Genomic DNA, 25,855 nt, shown 5'->3' on the forward strand with positions numbered 1-25,855 from the left:
GCACAGGCTGCTGGGTCTCCTTGTTCTCTTGCCCTCTGAAGACTGTAGAGGTCCCGGGTGATGCTGGTGGCTCAGGCGGTGGGAGACTGCTTTGCTGGAGCCGTGCAGCATTCCTCTTTCCCCCTTTCTATCCATTACTTGCAGTTCTGCCTTCTGGTTCCCCTGGAATGGGTGTTCTGCTCGACAGAGGGAAGACATCATAGCTGGAAATGAAAAGTGCAAAGAGTGGGCTGATGGAGAAGATTTGTGGTGCTACACCTTGGCAGGGAAGGCCTGGATGTGCTACTGCACGTGTTAGTGTAGAGCTTGCGTGTAGTAGGGTTGAAGAGCAGTGTGAGATCTGAGAGAAAACACTCTTTTGGTCAACTCTGGTCCTCCACGCCTTCACAGCCGGAGGAGATCTCTCCTTCCAGGCCCTGGCTGGCACAAGTCGATAGGATGCCGTTGGCTTTGGTGGAGCGAGGCTGCTTTGTGGCGGTGGGGTTCCCAACTTGAAATTACGTCTCAGTCTGCCAGAGCTGCCTTGTTTGGTGCAAACACTGATTTTTAGGCACAAGTAGGAGAAATCTGCTGGTGGAAGCGGCTCTGACGGGCACGTTCACTCACTCGGAGTCTGCACCGCGCCGAACTCGCAGCCTCTGCTTTGTGCTGAGCTGAAAATGAGCAGAGAGTGGAGGATGCACATGTTTTCAGAGAACAGGGGAGAGCTGGCAGTGGTGGGGATAAAAGCAACTAAAAGCAACATATGTCTGATTGAATAAATGGAGAAATGCAGGCCAGATGGCTGGAAATGCAAAGAACTGTTTAATAATTTCTGAACTCTTTGCTTTCTGGAGCAAAATTATGGGCACTTGCGATCTTTTTCTCTCTGCTCGATTTGCCTCCTGTGTTGGCTGCGTTGCTCTTGGCTTTGGGTAGAGCTCTTAATATTGTCGGTGACCTTCTGAAGTTTGTGAAATTATTATCTGGGGTATAAATGTTGAGCGTCTTTCAGGGAGCTGCCAATGATTTGTAAGGATGACCCCTCTGTCCCAGGGAGGTGGGGCTTTGGAAGCGCCTTTGTGGCTGTCCCAGTCCCATATACGTTACAGGGTCTCAACAGCCCAGCAGCAGCTGGGGTGGGTCCTGGGGGAGACTGGTCTCTTGGTCTAACTCACACTGACCTGGCTGGGCCGGTTTGAAAACCGGAGTACCTGTGCCAAGGGCCAGCAAAATCGCTGTCACCTCCCTGAGCAGATCCGTGGGACAAGCACCTGCTGAACTTGGGCAGAAGGGGGTCTGGTGTGCACCAGCTCTCCTCTGGCTCCTACCAAGCCGTGTAACTCAGCGGAGAAGCTGAGCTCAAACCGTTGGCTGCCGTGCAGTCATCCTTCTTGGGAGAGATGTTGGAACCTGGGTCCCACAAGGTGCCACCCTCCTCCTGGCAGTGGCTGAACCTCACGTTACGTGAGGCAAGGGAGGAGGGAGGACGTGTTTGAAGGGCTTTGGGGATGAAGATGGCTTTGAGCAATCTGGCCTAGTGGAAGGTGACCCTGCCCATGGCGGGGGCATTGGGACTAGATGATCTTTAAGGTCCCTTCCAACCCAAACCGTTCTGTGATTCTGTGAAGATAAAGGTGCCTGAAATGCTCCTAGGGATGAGTCCTCAGGATGGCTTTCTGGTGCTGTGTTGTCCTCCCTGGAAGCTGGGAAGAGCTTGGAGAAGCTGGGAGAACTCTCCCAGCCCACGCTTCCTTCAGGTGTCCTGATACTCCCCATGCTACATCTCTATGGCTGGCTTTGAAAATGACCCAAAATCACACCTTTCTGAGAGTCCCCGGCAATCAGCAGAGCTGCTTTGTCTCGGCACTTCATCTTCTCTCCAGAAAAGCTTCTGTCTTTGGGAAGACACAAACCCAAACCCTTTGCAGGTCAGCGGGGAATTCAAGCTTTTATTTGTTGTGGTCAAAGGTTTAATTTTCTTCAAAGCAGGAGTTTGCCTTTTTATTTATTTATTTGTTTAAATACAAAGCAAGTGAAAACTTGGGTTTGGTGTGTGTTGGTGTTTCAAAATGGGAGAGGTTTTGGGCAGAAAACGGACATTTGTGGTTTAGGGGAAGGGCTGATCTTTTTCCTACTTCAGAACCTCATAATCAGCTGTCAAGCGTCTCTGGATGGTTGTAAAAATCGATATTGTTATATTTTCTCTCTAATATTTGAGTGTTTTGCACCAGACAAATTGCATTCGGGGTTGTTGGGTGGTCTCTTTGGGGACAGATCCTACTGACCCTTGGGCAAGTTCCGCTGATGTGAGAGCTGATCCCTCTTGGGTTTTGTGTGCTTCTAGGAGAGCTGGTGTGCTCCTCCCCGAGGTGGGGACACTTCAGAAATTAAAAAATACTAGTCTTTGGCTGATCTTTATTTAAAAAAAAAAAAAAAGGCAAAAAAAAAGTGCCTGGTGTCCTTGGAGAGGAAAGGCACGGTAGGAGCAGAAATTGCAGTTACATTAAGTTGGTAATCCTAAATAATCCAAAAATAATGCAGGTTGCTGTTTTTGAAGTTGTTTTCTTTCCTTGCACAATGGAAGGGGGGAAAAAAAACCATCTGAGTATATACCCTGTTTCGAGGAAAATGAATTGCAAACAAGAACAACAAATTTGAGTTAATTCTTCTTTTCCGAGCACAGCTCCATTCAGTGTTTTAAAAGTCAAGGGATTTAGGGATCTGGAGATAGCGTCAATGTTTTTAGGTAACAAGTACAAACTGTAGCGGGTTTTAAGACTTCAGAAGCTGTTTCTGATTAGTATCTTCTCTTTTGACAACTTTTTTTTTTTTCAGAAAAAAAAAGGCGGGAAGGGGGGCAAGGGCTTTTTGTAACACAGTTGGGCTAGAGATGGGGAAAAATCTGTTTGAAATGTACAGGGACCTGAAAGAAAATCTTGAGTGAATAATAAGTTTAACTGACCTGAAAATATCCCATTGCCATGAGGGATTTGAGAGTAATACTTCAAATGGATTTTTGATGAGCTCTCCAGGCTGTGGGGAATTGAATATTTTACCCAACACGTTTTCTGATCTAAACTTTCACAATAACTAGGAAAAACTGTTCCGAAATGCCTGGTTTTGTTTTGGTTAGGTGTTTTTTACTTTAAAGCTACTGCCATGCAGGGAAAAATCAATTTACTGGAAGGTGGCTTTTCAGAACTATTTATTTCCCCCCAAATTAAATTTCGTCCTAAAGCAAAATTCATCCTGGCATCCTCGGCAGATGCCAGCCGGCGCAGCGTTATCCCAGTGCCCGCTGGCTCGTGTCCCCGGCGAGGCGGGCAGCGTGTGCCCCGTGCCTGGCACCAGCCGGGGGCTCTGGTGGGCCCTGGTGCGGGGTCACTCTCCCCGGGACCCCCGTCCTCCCCTCTGCCGGCAGAAAGCCCACGCTGGCGGGGGGTGCCATGGGCAGACGCCCCTGGAAGAAGCTTTCCGAGTGGGCAGGGCATCCTTCGCTGGGGCGCAGAGGGAGCCCCAAATCCCAGGACAGACCTTCCCTGCGGTCACTCCTCTCTGAAATGGAAACAGGGCTGCCTCGCTGTCCGTCCGTCCGAGGGGCTCATTCATTCAAGAGCGGACAGAGGGACGTCCGGTGCCCGCGGGGGTGGTGGGGCTCTGCGATGGGCTCCCTTCACCCCCCTCCCAGACCTGGAAAACGGAGCACGGAGTGGCACGAACACCCCACCCTGCCCCTCTCTGCACCGGCCCCTCTGCTCCCAAGGCTTTCCTGGACCGGTCCCCAGGATCGGGATGGGAAACCCACGGGCTCTGCCGCTGCAGGCAGGGGGTCCCATCCAGGGCTGGGCGCTGCTGCCTCTGAATTATGGACGCGCTGTCGTGAGAAGCCCAGGGAGCTTTCGCAGCGTGCACCCCTCTTGCCGTTGGGATGCTGGGGGAAGCTGTGATCCAGTTGGACGCCGCGGAGAAAATGGGGGCTTTATCCTCCCTTGGCACGGGGTGACGCACGCCTGGTCCTGCCCTGGCGCCAGCCGGTGTGTCGCTCGCTTTCTTTTTTTGTCGTGATACTGGGTTTGGTGGGCTACGGATCTGTCCAACCCACGCTGGAAGCCCTTCCTCGTGCTGAGCCTCTCCAGCCGCCAGCTCGGGCAGAGCCACCCGAGTCCCCTCGCTGCGGGCTTGTCCCCGTGGGTGGCGGGCGGTGGGCAGGCAGCAGCTCTGCCCGGCTCTCGGGGTGTTTGGTTCCGTGCTTTTTCTGCGTCGTTTTGACTTTAGTGATCGGGAAAACAAGCTCGGGGAACTCGAGCCGGGTGAGCACCCTGCCTCTGCCGGCAGATTAAAACGAGGTCTGTTCTACCTGCTAGTAAAGTCTGAGTTGTGATCTTGCGGAGTGGAACAGAATTGTTTAGTGAGTGGCATGAGCCGGGATAAATGCAGCATCATCGTCAGCACCCCAGATGTCCCCCTGCCCTGGGGAGCACCTGGGTGGGCAGGGAGGGTATACAGGCAGCCACCGCTCGGTGCCATCTGCCCCACTGCCAGCACCCCTCTCCCTCCACCCTCTGCTTTATTTTGCCTTCATTTTTTCCGTCGCAGCCTTCCCTGGGTGTCCCAGCCTGGGGCCGAGCCCACTCTCGTGACCTGCTCTCACTGGGAGCAGAGCTCTGCTCGTGCCCACCGTTCCCGTCCGCACAGACCAGCGCTGGTTTTACAGCCGTTTCCCATCAGGGTCGATCTACCCCGACCGCAGCTCGGGGGGCCCGAGTGCCCCTTGGTGTCCCCCCGAACGCTGCTGACAGCCGGGGATTAATTTGCCATTGACAGCCTGGGGTTAATTTGCCACGTGCTCTGCGTTTCCTCCTCACACAGTGGGGTGGGAAGCCAGCGCTGGAGGAGAGGTGGGGGTCCCTCTGCCCGTGGGCAGGTCCCGTCCTAACGCCGGCCGACGACTTGCCATGGGCTCGTCATTGCCGCCGTGTCCTGGTGGTCGGTGGGATCCCGCAGACGGGGCTGAGATCCTGCGGCGCGTGGTGGTTCGGCATCAGTGCAGCGTGCTCACATGTGCTTGTGAAGCCAGCCAGCATCAACCTGGCGTTTGCACCTTCAGGGTGCTGCTGTGCCTCTGTGTGTGGCTCTTTTGGGGTGGGGGGACCTGATGGGGGTGTGGTCCAGCTGTGGTCCAGCTCCTGCTGCTGCTCGCCTGCACCCTGAGCCCAGCTCTGCCTGGGTCCCCACTCTACGGGTGGGGTTTCTGGCTGGATCCTCCAGCATCATCCTCACAACATCCCCTGCATCCCTGGAGGCTTTTAAGCTGGTGCTTCCCAAGCTGTGGCTGTGGCGTGGAGCAGCGAGTCCCTCCAGTGCTGGGCACTTTATGCCGGTGCTCCTCAGCAGCCCTTGGTCGGCTTCGGACCCCGTTACACCAGAGCACAGCGCCCCGATTTCCAGCCTCCCCTTCTTCTGCAGCTGCCAGCCCTGGCACGAGGGGGAGCAGAGCCCAGCCTGGGGCATGACGCTGTCGGGGAGCAGTGGGAATCAGCCCGACGAGTGTCTTCTCTGCATTGCCAACTGCAGGGATGAGGACAAGGACTCTGGAGGAAGATGTCCCACGGGTGGGGGGGCCGTGGTGGTACCCCAGAGGCTGTCAGCTGCAGCGAGGGGGGGGGACGGGACTCTGGGAAATGCTCCTGTCAGCTCGTAACATCCCACCCTGCGTGAGTCCAGCAGCAAACAAGCTCCCAGTGTCCTCCCGGCTTTTACAGAGCCGCTGGGGTTCCCAGGCGCGCTGGCCGTCGGCTGAACGTGCCTCGGGAGGAACGCCTCTTGGCCTCCCACCGCTCAATGCGCTCCAAACGGCCCCGGATTTTTCCTCTGGTGCATTCAAAAAGGGAAAGAAAGGGGAAATTGTGGTGCCGCCGCCGCCGCCGCCGGGGCTGTGGGCTGGGGAGCTTCCCCCGCACCTCCCGGGGCCGTGCAGACCGCGTGAGGGTCCTGCTCGCTTTCTGCCAGCACGGCTGTTGGGAACACGGGGACCCAGGGGCCCTGCTGAGTGCGTGATCCCGGCGGGGCCGTGGGATCGTTGCCTTGCTGCTGGCTGGCGTGAGGTGGGGCTCCAGGATCTGGCCCTTGCCCTGCTCGTGGCTGGTTTTGATGAAGATGCTGTTTGGTGCACGCGTGAGCGCGGGTGTAGCTGCGCCGGGGCTAAAAGACCTGTTGACGGAGCTGTGTGGGTGGCTGGGGACCTGGCCAAGGGACACGGGCGGACCAGTGCGCCGGGGTTGGTGAGCGGTGGGCTGATCTGGCCCACCGCGGTTGTTTTGGCACGACCCGGGAGTTCAGCCCTTCTCTACGGGCTGGTCCCAGTCGCAGCGGTGGCTGCGGAGAGGCCAGGCTGCGTCGCGCCGGGCAGGAGCAGCCCTTCTGCAGGACGAGCGGCCGCTGTGGGTGCTCAGGTGCTCGGCTTGGGTGTCGGCGGTGCTGGGCTTTGTTGTGGCTCTTTGGCTGCAGTTGCTGATCGATGGGACGGGGACGGTGGCAGGAGAACTGGGCTGCCGTTGGGTCCGTGTGATGGTGCTCGCTGTCCCCCATCCCTTGTGTAGGACGGGGGTTCCATGGCTGCTGCTTGTGGGTGATTTCTTAGGCTGGGTATTACCGGAAAACAGCCCAAACTGTGTCCGTGCCTGCGGTCAGCAGTGCTTTTCCTTATCTGGTGGCTGTTCGTGAAGCTCTTTCACAGCAGAAACTTCAGCTGCTGCAACCCTTGATGTTACCAGTCCTTTAAATCCAGCCTGTCATACTGGTTATTATGGCCCTGGGGTGGGCTTGGCTCCACGTGTCCTCAGGCTCTGCAGCCCAAACTCACCATCCAGACCTCCGCTGCGGACCCTAGCCCTCGCAAAGCCCCTGGCTGCTCCCGGCTGGGTTCTCGGGAGCAGCTGCCAGGGGATGCGGGGATCGATGTGTCCGTCTAGCTGCGCGCTCCCATCCATCATCCCTCCGCCCATCCATCAACACCCAGGTATCGAAGTGTCTAGTTAAGGACGCTAACGCAGTGATGCTGTAGGAGATGGGGAATAGACTCAGACGGCTGGCTGGTGGAATTACTGCTTTCCTTCTCAGCCAGGAACACCAAACCATTCCCAGTGCTGTGTAAGCGGGTAAGCGAGTGTCCATGTGGTCCCGTGCTGGGCTCTGGGGTAGCGAGGAGCCCGTGGGAACATGGTTCTTGCTTTTTGATGACTCCGGAGTGCCAGGAGGCTGTGGTCCTCCCACGTGTCGCTGCCAGGTCTGACTCTCTTTAAACCAAGAGAGTTTTATCCTGCAGCAACTGGCCTGCAGGTCCTCAGCGGAGGTGGTGGAGGTGGCTGCCAGCCTGTCTGCTGCCGGTGCCTCAGCGGGAAAAGGAGCAAGGTTCAAAAAATGAGCTGGGTTAAAAGGATGAGCTGGGTTCTCCGCTCTCACGGGAGGGAGTTACTGTGTGTCTGGCTGCAGCCCCGGGGGAGATGGTGTCAGTCCCAGGCAGCCTTGGTCTCTGCCACTGCAGAATCGCTTGCTGTGCCTTGCTCCCGCCCCGCTCTGTCAGGCTCCGAGGTGGGAGAACCTCTGGTGCTTTTACTGCTGACCAATTTCGGTGCAAAACCTACAGGCTGTGAGTAAGCAGCTGAGGGTGGGCAGAGGGGACACACACACACACGCACGGGCACCCTGCTAGTGCCTGTGCCCCTCCAGTTCTGTCCTGGGGCGATGCCCTCCCAGGAGGGGCTGCCCCCGGAGCACAGCCGTGTTGTTGGACACCAGAGAATCCACACAGGCAGCCTCCGAGTGAGCTCCCCCACGTTACGAGACGCGAGAAAGCCCACCTCAGAGGGGCAACCGCTGTGGGGCTTGCCCTAAATCCATCCCCAGGGATGAGGGGCAGTGGCGCTTGGGGGCTGGTTGGTTTTGGAGGAGCGGTGGCTGGGAGCTGCTGGCGTTTGCAGCCCGAGGCTGCTTGAGGGCAGACAAGCATTTCCTCCCGCCCCACCCTGGTGGTCTCGGTGGAAGTGGGGTGGTCTGGGGCTCCCGAGGAGCTGCCGCTCTTGTCAAAGTGAGGCGGGGTCCTGTCCAGCTTTACAGGGGTCGCTCGATGCAGCCCCGAGCATCCCTACCGGGGCAGAACCTTGCGAGATCCTGCCGCCTCGGTGAACACCGGTGGGATGGCACGGGCTTCCCGGCAGGTCCTGAGGGAGCAGCCCTGAGGCCCCTGATGCCCAGCCCTGGTTTGGACCACGCTCGCTGATGGAGGCCTTGCTGCGCTTGCTGTGAGCCAGGAGAGGGGCAGCTCGTTGGAGAGAGGGGCTGAAGGTCTGGGTGCCCCTCGCTCCGCCGCCACCCAGGGCTGGGCAGCACCCGGGGGCTTGGCCGTGAGCCGTGGAGGTCACAGCTCTCGGGGGAGCACTGCCTGAGCTGGTCATTGTCTTCCCAATTTCCGAACGTAGAAATGAAAATCAACCTATTGCTGCCTGGAAGCACGCAGGAGTTGATGACTGGAAACAGCACAAATTAAATTAAGCGCGCTATTATCGTTGCTGCAGCAGTGGAAAAGGCGGTGCAAGATTTACTCCCCTTCTCTACTGGGGCGAAATGAAGAGCAGCTTTCTGCTTCTGCCAGCCTCCGCGCTTCAACCTCCGCTGCTCTGCCGGGCTTCTGAGGGCTTAAGCCTGTCTCAGATATATATGATGACACTTAATAGCTTGGGAGCAAATAAAGTAGCCTTTGAATTCCTCTTGCCGAAGCCCTGAGCCTGGGGCTTTGCAGAAATGCCCTTTCTTTGCTGCAACTCCTCTGCCCCGCTTTGCCAGGGCTGGGTGAGTCCCTCCTGCGCTGCCCTGCCCGCTGCCGAGGCAGCGCTTTGCCCGACCCGAGGCTGGTTTTCCCCTCGGGAAGAGGGGCTGCGGCAGCGAGACACGCTACCGCCGGCTGGGATGCTTGCTCATTTTTTTTTTTTCCTTATGAAAAAGGCAGTTTGGGGACAAGCCAGCAGCAGGCGTTAGCCTGGGGTGTAAGGTCAGGACTGTGACCCTTAGGATGTCTGGCCTGGCTGCTGTTATTTACTGATGCCCAAGACCTGGCAGAATCCAGCCGCTGGCTCCGGGAAGGACTTTCCTGCTTGCTGCCTGGTGGTGGTGGGCAGGGATGGCTGCCAAGGGTGGCTCTGCCTGGGGAGCTGCTTAAGGAGAAGAGAACTGAGAGTCTTTCCAACTTCTGCAAATGAGGTTTAGTGGCAAGGAGTGTATTTCTCCTTCCTCCGCAACGCTGTTTGCCCGGATACCCTGGCACTGAGCGGGACCTGGGGAGCCTGAAGCCCAGCAAAGCAGTCTCCTGGTGGGGCTGGCGTGGATGGGGCTGCTGGGTTTTGGGCTGTGCTGGAGAGTCCTTGCCCTGAGCCGAGGGTGGCGGCGGGGGTCCCAGCCACTACTTGGCCCCAGCTTGCCATGGAAATGTGCAAACTTCCTATTTTTGATCCTTGTCCTCCATCGAATCCGGCTGGAATCGGCCGGGGGGATCAGACGTGGCTGGGGGAAGACGGGCAGACGGCTGGGCGGACAGGCAGACAGACCGTGTGATTGCTTAAGCCACATTTCCTTAGGAAGCCGGGCTAAAAATAATCAAAATCCCGTCCTTTCCCACAAACAGCTCCGGTTGCCACAAACCGATGCTTTTCCAGTGAAGAAATGTTTTGTTAGAGAATTCCCAGTTGTTCCTGCTGGAGGAAGGGAGGAAGGGAGCTGGGGCGAGAGACCCGAACCTGCCGGGCTGCGGATGGAGCTCGCCCATCTCCACCCGAGCACCTGGGGCTCATCCAGTGCTGCCAACGGGGAGCTGGGAGCTCCAGTCTGGGCACGGGGCTGGAGAAACCCCTGCATCCTCTGTGTTATTCCCCACGGCTGCGTGGCCCCTTTCTCTAGAGCTGCAGAAACAGCTTGGGGTTTTTTTTTTTTGTTGTTTTTTTTTTCAGCAAAGTGCGTAATCCACCCACGTCTCCCTCCTCGGTGGGGGATTTCCTTCGCCTGGGGACCAGCTGAACCGCGGTGCGAGGGGATGCGGAGGGGGACGGGCTGCTGTCCCGCTGGGCGCCCAGCAGCATCCCCAGCATCCCAAAGCCTTGTTGTCTGGGTTTGGCTGGATTTCTGAGGCTTCTCCCTTATCTGTGGAGGAAACAGTTATTAGCTCCCATGTGACGGGCTGCAGACTGGGGAGGGAAGTCCTGCACGCGCATGGAAAGGGCTGAGCAGGTTGTTGGGGAGAAGAACCATTTGGCAGCTGCCCCGGGGCCGTGAGCTGCGTGTCGGGGCTCCTCTCCCCATTCCCTTTGCCCGGCTCCTGCCGGCGTTTCGGCACAGGCCGCGGGGTGGGGTGGCACGGAGCAGCTCGGGCTGTGCAAGCGGTGGTGGCTCACATCGCCGCCGTGCTCCGGGGCGAAGCTCGGCTCTGCTCTTCGCTAGGAAACGGGGCTTTTTCTGATAGCCAAAAAAAAAAAAAAAAAAAAAAAAAGAGCGCTAAATTTGTTTCCCATCTTCCCCCAGGCTGTATTACAAATTTGACACAGATGGGGAATCTTTTTTTGTTTCTGTGGAAAACTGGATGCATTTTCCATCCCAACAAGAGCAGCATGACAGCATTGTACCCGAGACAAACACCAAACAAACCGTATTTCTGTTTTTTTTTGTCGTTGGTGAAGACGGGGAGAGCAGTCAAGCTCCTCCAGCTCGGAGCTGTCGTGAGCTGTAGCACACCCAGCACGTGCTTTGCAGAGGGCCGGGAGCTGCTCTGGGTGGGCACCAGCTGGGTGCAGAGATGGTGACCATGACAAGGGGGTTTTAAGTCGAAGTTTCCCCTTCGACCCCCAAAGCCAGGGAGGGAGGGTGCAAATGGCAGCACCGATGCAGAAACTGGGGGGACGCAGGGGTTTGGGCTGATGGATGCTTGTTGTGACCTCTGCTGTGGGGAAGGAGGAGACAAGGGGATGGTTTGCGCTTGCCCGGGGGGCTTTTGGGCACCCTCTGGGCTTTGTTCTCCAGCCGCAGAGTGAAACCTCTCTGCTTTCAGATGCGGTTACGGCTCCTTCACCCTGTTTGGCCACTGAAGGTGGCGAGGAGGAGGAGGGCTGGGCAGCCCTGGCTCCATCCCAGCGTCCTTGCAGGCAGCCGTCGCAAGGCATCGAGGGTAACCACCGCGTGAGTTCACTTGGAGAGATGCGAACGGCCGGATCCTGCCCGCAGCCCGACCGCGGCCGGGGTCCGGGGCGGCAGGGCTGGGGGGGTCTGCGATGGCGACATTGCAGCCTCAGCACATTTCTGCCCCTCCTGCCTGCGCGCAGCTGCGGCATCGCTGCCTCCCCCTCCTCCCCGCCGCGGGCCGCCCCCCTGCCCCACACCTGCAGTGGCTCCCGGGGCCTCGTGCCCGCGGGACATCTGGTCGCTGCCCCGAGCCCCCCCCCCCCGGTAGCCCTGCGGAGGGTCCCCGCGCGCCAGCCAAGAGCTGATGCTGCAAATGATGCTGCTCATCTGCCAGCTCTTGAACCCGGCCCAGGCACCCGCCGAGGTTTCTCTAAACTCAGGGAATTGCCCCAATATGGTGCTTTTCCTCCCTCGGGCCAAGCCCCACAGCTCCTGCATCGCTTTGGGCTGTTTGTCGAAGCTGCTGCTCGCTCTGAGGAGAGCCGGGCTGGCCCAGCACCGCGCAGCGAGGGCAGGAGTGACACTGCTGGCTCCTGTCCCTCCTCGCTGCGGGCAGCCCAGGGCACCCTCCTGCTCAGCCCCCGGTGCCGGCGGCAGCTGCCGGTGAGGGGTGTCTGGCGCTGGAGGGTTTTGGTGCTGCGGGGCACGGGGTCCCTGCGTGCAGGGGTGGTGTGGGGAGATGCTCCCGGCCAGCCGAGGCTGCGGCAGGCTGGGGTGGAGGGTGTGGGAAGCCGGGGCAGAGTGAGGCACCAGCTTGATTCTCCTCTTCGGAGAAGCGGGGTTCACAGGGCGATTGAGGTGCGCAGTCACTGGTGGGTTTGGTGAGCTTTAGGTTCCCAAATACCTTTGTGGATCTGGCCAAGAGAGCTTAAAACTGTCACTGGAAACTGCTGATGGATCCCCGCGGCTTCGTTGCAGACCTCAGACCTGGCTCCAGTTCCCCAGCGAGGCCTGATTTATGTTTTCTTAGGTAGAAATGAGACAGTTTTGGATGCGTTTCAGAGCGACTCGTGGTTAGTTTGAAGCTGAAGTTTCGAGCAGGACTCGGTGCTTGTTCAGCAGGGGAGAGCCAGACTGGGAAGGCATTTTTGCAGAAGGCTCCATGAAGTGTGGTTGCTGGACTCGCCACGTGCTGGATCAGCACATGGTGATGGGAGAGGCGTTACTCTGATGGCAGGGGTCAGGCTCTCGCCTCGCTCGGAACATCTTTGATCTCTTAAGTCATCACACCCAACCAGTGCCATTTTAAAGTGGATGTGGAAGGCTCCGTGGGTGAGAGAATTACCTTACAATAGCTTTTGTTAAGGCAGTTGCATTTGCTTGGTTTAAAACAGGGACTGTGTGCCTAGCTTCTGCTGCCTACTGGAATAGGACCTGGGGTCCTCAGTCAGGGAGACACAGGGAGACCCTCGGCAGCATCATGGCAAGGGCTGTGCCTGCTGAGCGTGGTCCTGGGTCATCTTCTCCCGAAGCCACCCCGGGAGGAGCCATGAGAGGCATCTCAGCTCTTGCCCTGGGCTCAGACCCCCTTTCTTCAGCCCTGGCTGGGTCCCGTGCCATCGCACACCACGGTGCTGGGGCAGAGGAGCTGAGCATCCCGGGGGCACCCAGGGAGGGAGTTTTTCTTGATCCTTTCCGCCGGTAGCATTTTGTACTGGTTCTCCAGTTTGGAGCCTAGGCCAGCTCTCCTTTCCACCCCCATTCACGGGGGATGCCTGATACCTGGTGCAGTGCTTGGGCACACTGGTCCAGAGGTACCAGCTACTGGGTTTGTGTGTCGGGCTGTGGGGGTTTATGGCCAATTCCTTACTCTGAAAGGCATCAATCGCTTTCTAAAGAGCGCCTGACCCTTGGTGACACCAGCAGGACCTGGTGGCCCTGGCACATGGCTTACCATCCCATCTCTGCTCCGGGAACCAGAAACTGCAAAGTTCCCATTTTTGTCTGTTTAGAAGAGGAGAAAAGGTAAAAAAGACTTGAAAATGTTGGGATGAGTTATGAGGCTGGGAGGGGGGATCTCTTCTCTTCCCCGAAAGCTGCTGGGGGTTCCCTTCCTCACCCCCCAACCCGGTGGGATGGCTGTGCAGGAGGTGCGGACAGAGGATGGAGAAGAGCACGGCGAAGGGCTCTCTCCTCCCTGGAGCACGTGCCGGAGGGGGACAGCCAGCTCTGCCAGCGGTGGCCTCGGAGTGGCCATCTGGAGAGCCCGGCAGCCCCTTCCCCATCGCTCTGCGAGGGGCTGGGCCGGGGCTGGACGAGGCCAGCCCCATCCTGAGATCAAATAAACACAAACACACTGAAATTATTCATGGCTCCGGGGACTTGTCTCGATGCCTCATCAGCATCTGCTAATCAAATCAAAGCAGCTGTCAATTCGCCGGCCAGCGGGAAGGGCTCGCTCTGGCAGACATGTGCGGGTTCCTCTTTTCTTCCTCCCTCGTACCAGCTCCCGCTGCTCCTGCACCTGCGACGGGGCTGGGACCGGGGTGTCCGACGTGGGGGTCCTGCCCACGCACCCTCCCCAGGGCTGGGCAGGGCTGCCCCGGCTGCTGGGAATGCCCCTCGCCTGCACCCCGTGGTGGAGGTGAGGAGGGAACCCAGGCACCCATCGCCGCAGAGATCCTGCCACCGGCACTTCACCCTGGCTAATTAGTCTGACCTAATTAGCTGAGAGCTTGTGGCTCTGCTCATGGGCTGGGACTGCCTGCAGCCACTGTCCCCCAGCACGTGGCACCGCGTGGAGGCGATGCATTTGAAATATTGGAGGGTTTTGCCTCAAATTCGAGTGTTGCAGCTCCTCGGCGTGGTGGGGGGTGGTGTGGGGTTTTTTTTCAATGTCCCCTCCCCAAAGCAGCAGATGCTCCTGTGCCGTGCGTGGGGTTAAGCCGTGGGAGAGAAAAACACCGCGGGCACAGAGACCCTTGGGATCGGGCATTGCCCGGAGGCTGCGCGGGGAAACCCCTGCGCCCGAGCTGCTCCCGGGGCGGAGGCGAGCGCGGCCGCGGCGCTGGGTGCACGGTGGGTGCCCGACTTTTCCATCCCCGGAGCATCCAGGCGGGATCTGGCCGTAGTTTGGCTGCGTGGGGTGAGGCAGAGTCACTGGGGAAGAGGTGGTCAGAGGGATGGGTGTTGGCACCGCTCATGCCTGTGACCTGAGAGTGCTGTGCCACGGGGAAACCTGTCTTGATGCCCTTGTGCTTTCCCAGTTGTCTTTTAGGAACTGCTGGTTTTCCTTTCACCCACTCAAGCATCGGGAAGTGGAGGAATTCCCGTTTCTGCTGGCCACGTAACTTTAAACCTGAAAAACAGGCGATTTTGAGGGGTTTTATGTCCTTCCTGTGCTCTCCTCTGTCTAGGTGGGAAACCAGGAACGATCAGCCCGTTGCTGCAGGAGGATAATTGAGTGAAAACCAATATGTGTATTTTTTATTTGTAATTGAAAACAAAGACCTTAGACATATTTATAGCGATCTCGGGGTGGGGGGTTTCTATTTTTTTAACGGCAATAAATTTTGCATCTGAACGGCCTGCCAGGAGCGTGCTGCCTGCCTGGAGTGCTCAGACTGGGGACAACTGGTCCGTAAAAAATAGCTGGCCATTAGAAGCGTATAAGTATGCGTTAATCGTGTTACGCCCGTCCCAGCGGCGTGTGCATTGCAATTGCCTGGGCTAGCAGGGTGCTTGCCCAGCGCAGCGGCCGGGGGTCCCTTCCCCTCCCCAGGCTGTCGTGCCGCAGTGATGCGGAGCCCCAGGCAGCTTTAAGAGCAAATTTTCCTTATTTATTGATGCGCCTGAGGATCCCGGTTACCAGAGGTATAAAATTTGTCACCGGTGCCTGTACTCTGGTTGCAGAGGAGCGTAATTTGTGTTTCCCCGTGCTCAGACGGCAAGTCAGGTCATAAAACACAAGGTGCACGGTGAGGGGAGAGCGTATTTAAAAGGCTGATTCTGCTGAAAGGTGTAATAATCTGCTGGATTACTTGCCCGGGTAGCTGCAGGAAAATTTACTGCCTTGGAAAGAGATTATCAGCAGCGGCTGCTGCCAGCAGATTTCTTCCTTTTCTTTTATAAGAGGAAGGAAGCTTTTCATTGAATTCCTGCTGCTCGCGCCCGCGAGCGATGCTCCCCCCCCTCACAGCCAAACCACCGCGTCAGTTCTCACAACTTAGAAGGGAAAAAAATCATCCAGACGATGCCAATTTTTGTCCTTATCTCCCTTCTCAGGTGTGAGAGGGAAATTCGAGGCTGTGGTTGAATTATGCTGGCGTGAGCTCACACATGACTGGCTCCTTCCCTGCTCGGAGCCTGAAGGTGCCGAGGTGGTGGAGGGGGATCGAGTCTTGCTGCCGGGGCTGGGTCTTGCTCCGGAGGTGTAAACAGGAGGAGGAATAAACCCTGCCCGGTCCAGGGCTCCAGGAGCATCTCGCCAAGCCCCAGCTGCAGGAACGGGCTTTGCACGGGTGGCACCGGGGCTCCCGCTGCCACGAGCCGAGCAGAGACCCCGACCCCGAGCATCCCCTCCTGCGAGCGGGGCCAAAACCCCGGCGGCTGCGTCCCTCCATCCCCGGCAGAGCCAAGCTGGTCCCTGGCAGAGAACGGAGCCGGAGCAGCTTCCCTGGCCGCTCATGCGCTGAGTTTGCAAGTCCTTCTGCAGTGCCCCCAACTAGGTGCTGGAGGGACCGGACCGGGGCTTGGCGGGGATGTGCGGGGCGGGGGGGGGGGGTTGGTTTTGTTTGATTTCATTCCCCTGGAAGGGAGGAGGGCCGCGGCGGGCCGGGGCAGCTAACCCCTTTAATTGTGTGCAATGAAGGCTGACAGTGCCGAGGCGCAGCCCTTAAAAGGGGTACTGAACCTTTAATTCCTGAATAAATCATCTCCAGTCTGTTGCTCCTTCATCTGCAAGCTGTTTGAGCGTGGGTACATATTCACTGCTGGGAAGGGTCATTTGGAGATCAGAGCCCTCGATTGACCCGGGTCACAGGCAAGACACCTGCCACAGGCTGTCCCCACGCCCCCGAGGCCAGGGGGACTCGGGAATCAAAGGGACACCGGGGAGCGAGCCGCCAGAAGATGGTTTCTAATTGCTGCCGGGCAGACGCGCTTCATTCCAGAGGGATGGAGAGGGCCGTGTGTGCCCGCTGCAGCCCTGCCCTCGCCTTGTACTGGCCCCAGTCCAGCGACCCACCGAGGCCGGGCACGTGTCAGCCCAGGCTTTCTGTAGGGTTTTGGGGGATCCACGTAGCTGTTCCGCTTCCCACCTGCTTTAACCCAAGCAGCGGGTTCTGCTGCTTTTTCACGACTGGTTGTTCGAAATACGTCTTTGCTCGCTGTGAGTCAAATATTGCTCCTGGGACCACGAGGTTGGTTTGGTTTCAGGTCCCCTTCCTGCAGTTGAGGGCTGCAGGCGGCACCGTCCTGCTGTTCCTCTCTCCCTGGGTGAGCTCTGGGGGTAGCACATGTCCCCGTGGACCGTGGGGTGCCCGATGCTCACTGCTGCAGCCTTGGGCAATGCCTCCAGGGGCGAGCAGGAGTCCCAGGGCGGCCGTGGCCTTGCGCCTTGGCCGAGGGGCACCACCCTTGGCAAGAGCACAGGGGGGACGCTGGCGCTGCCGGCCACGGCAGGTCCTGCGGCAGGTCCCCGTTGACGCCTGTTCAGCGAGTTCAGCCGCTCTGCATTTTTGGGGTGACCCCATGCGTCGTAGGAGGAGGGCAAAGAGGGACCGTGTCCCCTGGGTGCTAACAGGGGCCAAGCAGCCTCTTCCTCCAGCACTGTCGCTTCCGAGCAGGGAAGGGGCCGTGCCCTTATTAACTGGTTTCTGCTTTTCATAATCATATGCCGTTATGTGCATTCACTGGGAGCCCTTTGGCCTTAATGACCCCGCTGGAATAACCACGCAAAGGAAAAAAAAAAAAAACCCTTCAGGGCCTCGAGCTGCCCATAATTGCAACCCCCAGCCATAAACAGGAGCGCGGTGGCGATGCAAATGCCGGGCGGCGGAGGGGAGCGGGTCTGGGTCTGCGTGGGAGCAGAGGCGGATGCAGGGGGGCTGCAGCTGCCCTGCGGGGTTTGGGGGGCGGGGGGTGTGGGGGGAGGGAACTGGCTTTTTCTCACCTTCCTGCCAGGGCTGGGGACTCGGGGCGCACAGGGATAGATGGACAAAGCAGCCATAGTTTCCCAAATGGCCTCGGTTCTTATTGAGGTTAATAACTGCGTGTCGGGTGACTTGTGAAAGCAGCTACTCCATTAGAAATGCTAATGCTGCCGTCAGCTTCTCCCCTTTCCCTCGCTCCACATCTCCCAGATCTCGATGCTAAGTCAAACGCAAAACTCTCCGGCTCCTGGCCCTTCCCGGAGCCCCCCCCAACAGACCCCAGTGCTGTCTCCCCCCCCGCCCCGTGCTTTGCAGCCTGGGCCCTTCGCAGGACGAAGCAGCCGGGCTCTGCAGCCGGCAGGGGAGCCCCTTGGGAAGGGTCTGGGGGGGCTCGGACCCCACGAGGAGCAGTCCTGGCCGGCAGCACCACCCAGCCCGTCGTGTCTCCCTTCTCTGAGCATCTTTTGCCCCCTGACGTGGCTGCATCCCAGCCCAGGGACCCCGTCCCCCGTGGTCTGGTGGTGGGAGAGCTCTGGGGTCCTTTGTGCTGGCTGGAGACCCTCCAGTTCATGGTCCTGGGCTATTGCCCCAGCGAGAGGCGGCTCGGGGGGCAGGAGGAGATGCTCGGGGCTGCCCAGGGATGGTGTGGCTGGGATCGGGGCTGCGGCAGGACCCGGCAAACCTCCGTGATGTTTCATGTATCAAGCTGTAATTAGGAGCAAAGGGCAGGGGGGTGCAAAGGAGCATTAATAAATTATCTTCCTTGTTGTTAATTGACGTGTCTCAGAGTCAGCCGATCGTTGAGCCGAGGGCTTGGCTCCCCTTCCAGGCGCATCACAGGCTTGTTACTGCCTTCATTAGCATATTCAGGTTTCTCTGCTTAAAGCCAATTAGCTCCTGGCCAGGCCTGATTGGGAAGCCCTGGCCTCATTTGCACATTTTTGAATCGGTGAAAGAATCAAAAATAATGGAGGCAGGCCTGGGATGGAAAGCGCCCGGGGGGCTCTGCCTGCTCGGGGAGGTGCTGGCAGGACCCGCTGCCTCCTCCGAGGGGGCAGCGGGGAAGGAGAGGGGGAAATATCACAGTAATTAGGACTAAAAAAGAACATGGCCTAATTTGCTCCCGGGCGGCTTGCCGGCGAGTTCAGCCTTCCGTGCCTTGCGCTGAGGTTCAACAGATGCCCTGGTGCTTCCTCCGGGAAGAGGAGAGGTGACGGAGGGGACTGGGTTTGGCGTAAGCAAGGCTGCCCCCCACCCTGCTTTGGGGAATGGGGGGGGTCTGGCGTGCCCCACCGGTAGCCGGGGTCTCCTTGGCGGAGGCGGGAGCAGGGACACGAGGCTGGATCTGTCCCTCCCGGCATCCTTTCCCCTTCGCTGCTTTCTCCCTCCCTGCTTCCCAGCAAAGGTGCTGCTGTTTTAGCTGCCTCGAAGGAAAAGGCCGGTATCCTGAAGTCTACATAACTGGTTCCAGTTTAACAACTTCATAGCTGCTGTGTGGCCACAAAGGCAGCCTTGTCCCCCCCGGGTGAGATAAGCCTGTTGGGGCGATTCATATGCAGATCCGGGTGGTACTGGGTGTCTGCTGGGAGAGGATAAATCTGTCCCAAGCCTTGTCCCCCTCTCCTGGTTCCAAACTGTTTTACATCTACACAAAAAAGGTTCTGTCCCCCCATTGAGCCCTGTCCCGGGCAGCCTGTCACCCTGCCTTTGAGAGGGGAGGTCCCCTTGGAACCGCAGCCGGACGCCACTGGGTGCCCCCTGCCCAGACAAGGCTGGGCTGGGGCGGGCGAGCGGGGCCGTCACCGGCGCTAAGCTGGGCTGTCCGGGCCGGTTTTGTCCCCCACGTCATCCCATCGCCCATCGCATCGCCTTGAAAGAGTCACTTTCTTTGGCCCTGCGGAAAGCTCTCAACCATATCCCCTCCGGCAGAAATCCCTTCGCCTTTCACTTGCTTTTGTGGGGGGCTTTTTTTTTTTTGTCAGTGCTTGTTTTTTTTAAATAATAATGGAGAAGGGTTTTTTTTTATTCCCCTCCTTTTCTCTTCCACTGTTGGTGATAACATAGGACCTGCAAGCCCTGATCCGGATGGCGCCCATCACCCGCGCCTGTGGTTTATCCAGGGGTTCGGGGCCTCCCTGCACGCTCCTAGCGCAGGTTGGAGCTGCATCCATCCTACAGATACTGCTCGGCGTTTTCAGGGGGCTGAGGTGTGGGCAGAGCCTGCCCCACACGTGAAGCTGCCGTGCGAGCTGTGGGTGCTATCGCAGGGGTGTTGTCGGGCTGGAGACTTATTTATCAGCGAGGTTGTCCTCCAACGGGCGCATCTGTTACTTTCTGCTCTCAGCGTGGTACTGGGAGGGGTTCTCCTCCGTCTGCAACAAAATCGTCCCGGAGTCGAGGAATCATGAACCAATTAACCCTGGAAAGTTATGTCGGCGCAGTGTTTTGAAGTCTGCTTTGATTACCTGCCTGCTATGGCTGTTAATCTGTATTTAATGCAGCTTTCTGCATTTTTATCAGGGCTGTAAGTTATTGCATCTTGCTACCTCCACAGAGGAGGTAATTAATCTAAACGAGGGCCCCCCGGGAGCACAGCCGTAATCTGCAATTTCCCAGTGACTCTAATAGAGGGAACGTCCCGGAGAGGTCCGGCAGCCCTTGGAAATGCTGTGGGCTGAGAGCAATTAGGGGATGTTACAGACCCGAGCTGGTCGGCTCAGCCCCTCAGTGACTGGTAACCACAGCCCTGGGTCGCGGCTGGCTGCCCGTGCGAAGCACGGGGTGGTACGGCGGCGATCACAGCCTCCAAACAACCGGGTACCGCAGCCTGGAGGGTGAGAGGAGGATGAGGAAGGGTCACTGGGGTGGGTGGAAAGGAAAACTTGGTGAAAACGATGAGCGAAACAGCTCCCAGGAGGCTTTGAAGTAGATAGTGGCATTTTCCACCCCTCTCCACAGTTTTGCTGTTTTCTTGAAGCTTTAGCAGCTTCACACGTTGGGTATTTCTACCTAGGAAATCCCATTTCTGATGCCTCTCAAGTGCCAGTTGTTTTACTCCCTAATTTGTCAGCTTAATAGAAAGGTAAAAAAGAATTTTATTCCTCCCCCTGGGCACACAGTCTCCTCCTGAAATACAAATTCCCTCCAAGGCTGCCGAGGTGCTCCCTCGGTGCAGTGTCGCCTACCTGTAGGCGATGCTTAGCATTCCCGAGGCGTTTTCTTAAGGTCAATAAGAATTAACTGTCAACGTAATTAAAGTTTCCAGTGCTTGCGCTAAAGTGGGGCGCAACAGAAGCCTGGTCTGCTCTTTGCCAGTTTAAGCCAGATCCGGAGGGAGACGGGGGTTATCAATAATTAACTGGGGTAGTTTAGGGGAAAGCATTAGGGAGTTAATGAAAATGTGAAATAGGTAATTATCCTGCGAGTAGCTGGGAGGGATCGAGCTGCTGAGGAAGAGGAGGTGTTGCACAATGAACTCCTCCGAGGCTGCCGCTCCCGACACGGTCCCGGGATGATGTTGGGACCCAGCTCCTCTGCTGCCACCCCGACCCCAGCGGCGGGTGGCTCCGCATTAACCGAGCGTGGGATCGAGCGTTTCAATCCGAGTCAGCGGCGTCCAGCTCGGGGGGGGGGGGGGGGGGGGTCGTGTGCCTTTCCTTCCCCTCAGAAACAAAGCTCTGGGTGTGCTGCAGCCTGTCCGAGGGTCCCCCCGAGTGCTGGCTCGCAGAGCTTACGGCTCTGAGGGACCCGTCTAGCGGGGGTTTGGCACGGGGCATCGCTGGTCCTGGCGGGGGGACCAAGTATGGGGCTGTGCTGGTGGCGGGGGAAGGTTTCTGCACCCCGTCGCAGCTCACAGGCGCGGGAGCCGCTCGCCGCTTCTCGGGCAGTACCTCTGCAAACGGAGTTGGGAATTCCTCCCCAAACACGGGCTCTCGTTAAAAGTGATATTGTCATTACATTTTAATTAAGCCTAGGAAGGTGTGGTTGGCTTTAATTAAAGTCGGTGACGTTCCTGTGTGCTGAGAAGCCCCAGGTCAGCGGGGTGAGCGCTGGGAAGGTGCTGGTACCGCTGGGTGGGGGTGTCCTGGGGGTCCCTCTGGCCCACAGCCCCCTTAGGGATGGACTTGGCACCGTGGGGCTCAGCCTGGCCCTCGCTGTCCCTCTGCAAAAAGGAAGCGGGAGGGTAAAACGACTTTTATTGAAATATTTTAGCAAAACCTTTGCCGGGGCAGCCAGACTCACGTCGTTCTTTGCGGTCGCTGCGTGAGAGCTCTCGGAGAGCACCGCCGTCGTGGGGGCAGCTCACGGGTTTCCTCTCCGGTTTATGTCCTCAGGAGCAGCGCGATGGCAAGTGCAGCAAACCCAAACCATCGTGTTTTTACAAAAGCTGAGCGCAACCATGAATTCCTGAGCTTGGGTCAAATCCGTGCCGGTTTGGGGAGCACAGGCTGAGAAAAGCAGCGTTTCGGTTCAGCGTGGGCTCTCCTGGCTCTCGGATCACGTCATCCCAAGTGTTTGCTGTTTGATAATAAACATTTTATTGCCCCCTGAGGAGAGGGATTGTTTTAGGTCTTAAGCCCATGTTTGCTGAGAGAGGGTTTTGGGTGGGTGAGCTGTTTCGCTGTGCAGAAATCCCGGTGGCAACCGGGGAAGCGCTGCAGCAATGTCCCCATAAGTCACCCAGAGAAGCTGCGGGAAGCAGCCTGGCAAACCCTGTGGCAGGTTTCTGGACGCGATAATGGAGTTATAGATGCTTTGCTGGCTTGGCTGGCGGGGGGAAGCCCAAGGAGCGGGTTGGAGTTGTGCTGACAGCGGCGTTCGGAGATGGGCGGTTGGTTACGGCTTGCCTCTGGGCAAGCGCCGCGGGGAGGGGACGGGGTGTGGGGCTGTAAGGGCCTGATCCTGGCTTGGAAAGGTGCTTCCCAGTGGGAACCCCGGCCGTCAGCCCCTCTGGTGAGCATGGTTATTTGGGGAGGGGGGGGCAAAGGTGCTGAAAAGTTTGGGGAAACCACCCATCACTGCCCCAGGATGCGTGCACCCCCCAAGGGCATCCTGCCTGCCTGGGCACAAGTGGTGCCCAACGGAGAGGCTGGGCTGTTTGGTGGTGATGCCAGGGGTGAGAAGTGGCTCTGAAAATGCTGGCACTGTCCAAAAAAACCCCCCCAAAAAAGAGTGTGGGGGGGAAGCCACAAGTGGCTTTTGCCTCCTGTTTGGGGGAGGGAGTTGTGCGGGGCCCCGGCATCGCTTGCAAATGCTTTTAATAAAGTGTTCTTTCCTGCGTCCAGGGGAAAAAAATCCAGAAACCTCAAGCCTTTTCCCATTACATAAGGAACAGATGCTGCTGGGCAGAGCCCTGGCTTCCCCACTGCACAGCCCCGGCTGCTGCGTGGCCCACCCCCTCCCACCGTGGGGACCCAGCTCCACCGCCAGGCCCAACCCTCCGGTGCCATCGCGCCGAGCAGCGGGATGGGGATCCCTGAAACACGCCGTCCGACCCCGAAACGCTGCTGCCAAGAGCCAGCCCCAGTGCGGGACCCAGCTGCAGCCCGGCAGGAGGGTCCGTCCTCGTCCTCCTGCTCTGCCAGCGTTCCCACCGGGAAGCCCTGAGCGGGGGGTTGGAGCAATCGCTGCTCTTGCGTGGGTTGGCTTGGCCTCAGACAAGCAACGTTAAAAAACCCCTGCCCCTGCCTGGAGCTCTTCTCCTTTCCAGCGAGCCCCGAGGGACACGGGGTGGAGCAGCCCCAGGGGTGCAGGGGACGCACCAGGGCGAGTGTATTTTAAAACCAGAATTCTTCCAAGTTCAGGAAATTTGGAAAGTCCTTGTAGGAAAGAGTCTGTCCAGTCCCAACTCCCTCCTTTCGATTAAGTAAAATGTCTCGGTTAGACTTGAATTTTGCTTCATTTTATCCCTTGTCACAGTTAATATTCAGGTATCGGTACTTTTTCCAAGAGACTTCCTGATCCCTGGAGCTCATCCTGGGGTGCCTCTGGGTGTGGAGCAGCTCAGGCTGGATCCCCATGTGTTTGCTGACCCATTCAAGTGATTTTGTGTCAAGATGGTCGATGTTTGTTGGCTGGATGAATGTAGGCATCTACACAGCACCTCCTGCACGAGCCACGTCATTACTCGGTGCCTCAGTTTCCCATGGGAAACCAGCACTTGCCTGCTGGGTTAAATGCTCTGCCACCTTCTAAGGAAAGTCCCAGGTGGGAGCAAAGGACATGCTTGCTCTGTAGATGTCTTTCTGTGGGCACCCAGACGTGTCGTTTTTATTTCAGAAGAACTGTTGAAGTGGTTTTATCATTTCCCAAAGTATGAAGCAAACTTCTGGAAGCCTCGTGTCCCCTCCCTGCAGGGAAGCAGCCTCCTGCTTGGGACAGTCCCAGTGCAAGGACAGCTGCCTGGGTCAGGTGGACAGCAGGGCTGAGCCCCTGGCACCGGGGTAGAACGCTGCTGTGCTCCGAGCAGAATGAGTTTCCAGCCCAGGGGCTTTCAGCAAGAGACTTCTCTGCTTTACGTGGCCGGGGAGGGGGAGCATGTGTGTCACCCTGAGCCCGACGGAGGGAATGGGGACTGTGGCTTGTGACAGCACAGGGGAGATGAAGCCGTTTCAATCCCAGAGGACCCCATGAAGAGCGAGCTCCATCTCTGCATCCGCGTGGGGTCCCTCAGCGAGGGCTCCCGTGCCGGGTGACGTGGGAGCGAGCTGGTGGGACGTGGCTGGGACGCAGCAGCGAGAGCTGTCGGTCCCCTGGCACACCTGCACTGTCTGCCAGCAAAGGAACCCGTGGGGAGCAGCAGCGGCTCGGGGTGGCATTGCGTGTCGGGGAGCCACGCTGGTGCCGTGCCCGCAGGGAGCCGTGAGCTCCCTCCTGGCTGGCCCTGCCGTCCTGGCTTGGAGGGATCCACCGTTGGGGAAAGCAAGTCCCCTTTTCACCAGGATGGCCAGAGGGGACGTGTCCACCCCCAAGACATGGGGGGACATGAAGGGCTCTGGGGGGGCATGAGGGGCGCTGTGGCAGGTGCCTGTGCTGGTGGCAGAGGGACCCGCTCTGCAGCCCCTGGCTCTCCTCATAGGGTGACATGCCTGGGTAATTTCTCCGGCAATTAATGCCTCATTAAAGTGCACAAGGGAACAATCAAGGCAGTGAATTTTACACAGCACAAAGGCTGAGCCCTGAGAGATTTTTCTGCCTTTTTTTATAAAAAAAGGAAACAGTCTTTTTCCGGCCTTAACTGCTTGCTGTCTGGAGGCAGAGGAGCTGGGAGCCATGGTGGGCATCTGCCTCCCCAGCCGCTGCTTGGGCTTCGCCCCCGCGGGTGCACACCCTCGTGATGAGATTTTTCCCCTTTGGAAACCTACGTGGCGAGTTGGCATCTCCAGGACAAAAAACCTGTCCGAAGGCTGGGATGAAAACCAGCCCCGTCCCAAAACACGCGGGTTGAGGTGCCGGTTGCCACCCCTGAAACTCGCTGGGATGGAGGAGAAGGGTTGAGGAGCCCCTGGGCATTCCTGGCCGAGGTTTGGAGCTTGCTCCCGCTCGCCCCCGTCATGGCATCGAGTGGGAGCAGCCGTGCCTCAAGCCCTGACCGTGTCCCTTTCTCTCCCCAGGAGCCTGATGCCGCGGACGCTGGAGGGGCAGATCACGATGGAGAAGACCCCCAGCTACTTCGTCACCAAGGAGGCTCCCCGGCGCATCTACAACATGTCTCGAGACACGAAGCTGATCGTGGTGGTGCGCAACCCCGTCACCCGCGCCATCTCGGACTACACGCAGACGCTTTCCAAAAACCCCGCTATCCCCAGCTTCCAGGCTCTGGCCTTCAAAAACGCCAGCACGGGACTGATCGACACGAGCTGGAGCGCGGTAAGGATCGGGATCTACGCCAAGCACCTGGACAACTGGCTGCAGTACTTCCCCCTCTCCAAATTCCTCTTTGTCAGTGGGGAGAGGCTCGTCAGCGACCCGGCCGGGGAGATGGGCCGTGTCCAGGACTTTCTGGGTCTCAAGAGGGTGGTGACGGACAAACATTTCTATTTTAATGAGACCAAGGGCTTTCCCTGCCTGAAGAAGCCGGAGGGCGGCAGCAAGCCCCGCTGCCTGGGGAAATCCAAGGGGCGGCCGCACCCCAAAATCGACGGGCAGGTGGTCCAGCGCTTGCGGGAGTTTTACAGACCCTTCAACATGAAGTTTTATCAGATGACAGGGCAGGACTTTGGGTGGGACTGAGCCATCCACAGGGCACACCGCGGTGCCAGGACCTACTCTGCCCAGCAGTGTGCGGAGCCAGGACTGCGGGTCCAGGGATGCTCGTGGCTGCCGTTGGTTCAGGGATGCTCCTGGCTGCCCCACCAGCAACCTCCTCCCTTCGTTCTAATTTATATTGGACCTTTTCTGGCAAGAAAACGGACCCTTCTGGAGTAGAGAGAAATATTTAAGAAATAAAACCACAGATGACCCCTCTCCCCTCCCTGACCAGATTAAATATTCTTCAATATAAATCTTGTTAATCTCTGTTAACCGTGACCATTCTGGGTGGCGTGTGAGTGCGTGGATGG

The 25,855-nt window shown here is 58.1% G+C and overlaps 1 protein-coding gene across 1 annotated transcript in view; it reads left to right on the top strand.

Annotated features, from left to right (window-relative positions):
- HS3ST6 (heparan sulfate-glucosamine 3-sulfotransferase 6) overlaps positions 1 to 25,526 on the top strand; it is a 39,640-nt gene extending 14,114 nt beyond the window's left edge. Inside the window, exon 2 of the mRNA XM_086473001.1 lies at positions 24,908 to 25,526. Within this exon, the coding sequence (XP_086329127.1) occupies positions 24,908 to 25,526 (619 nt within the window). The remainder of the gene's footprint in view (positions 1 to 24,907) is intronic.
- The last annotated feature ends 329 nt before the right edge of the window (positions 25,527 to 25,855 follow it).

This window comes from Leptosomus discolor, chromosome 14 (assembly GCF_034619465.1).
Source record: "Leptosomus discolor isolate bLepDis1 chromosome 14, bLepDis1.hap2, whole genome shotgun sequence".
Taxonomy (NCBI): Eukaryota; Metazoa; Chordata; class Aves; order Leptosomiformes; family Leptosomidae; genus Leptosomus; species Leptosomus discolor.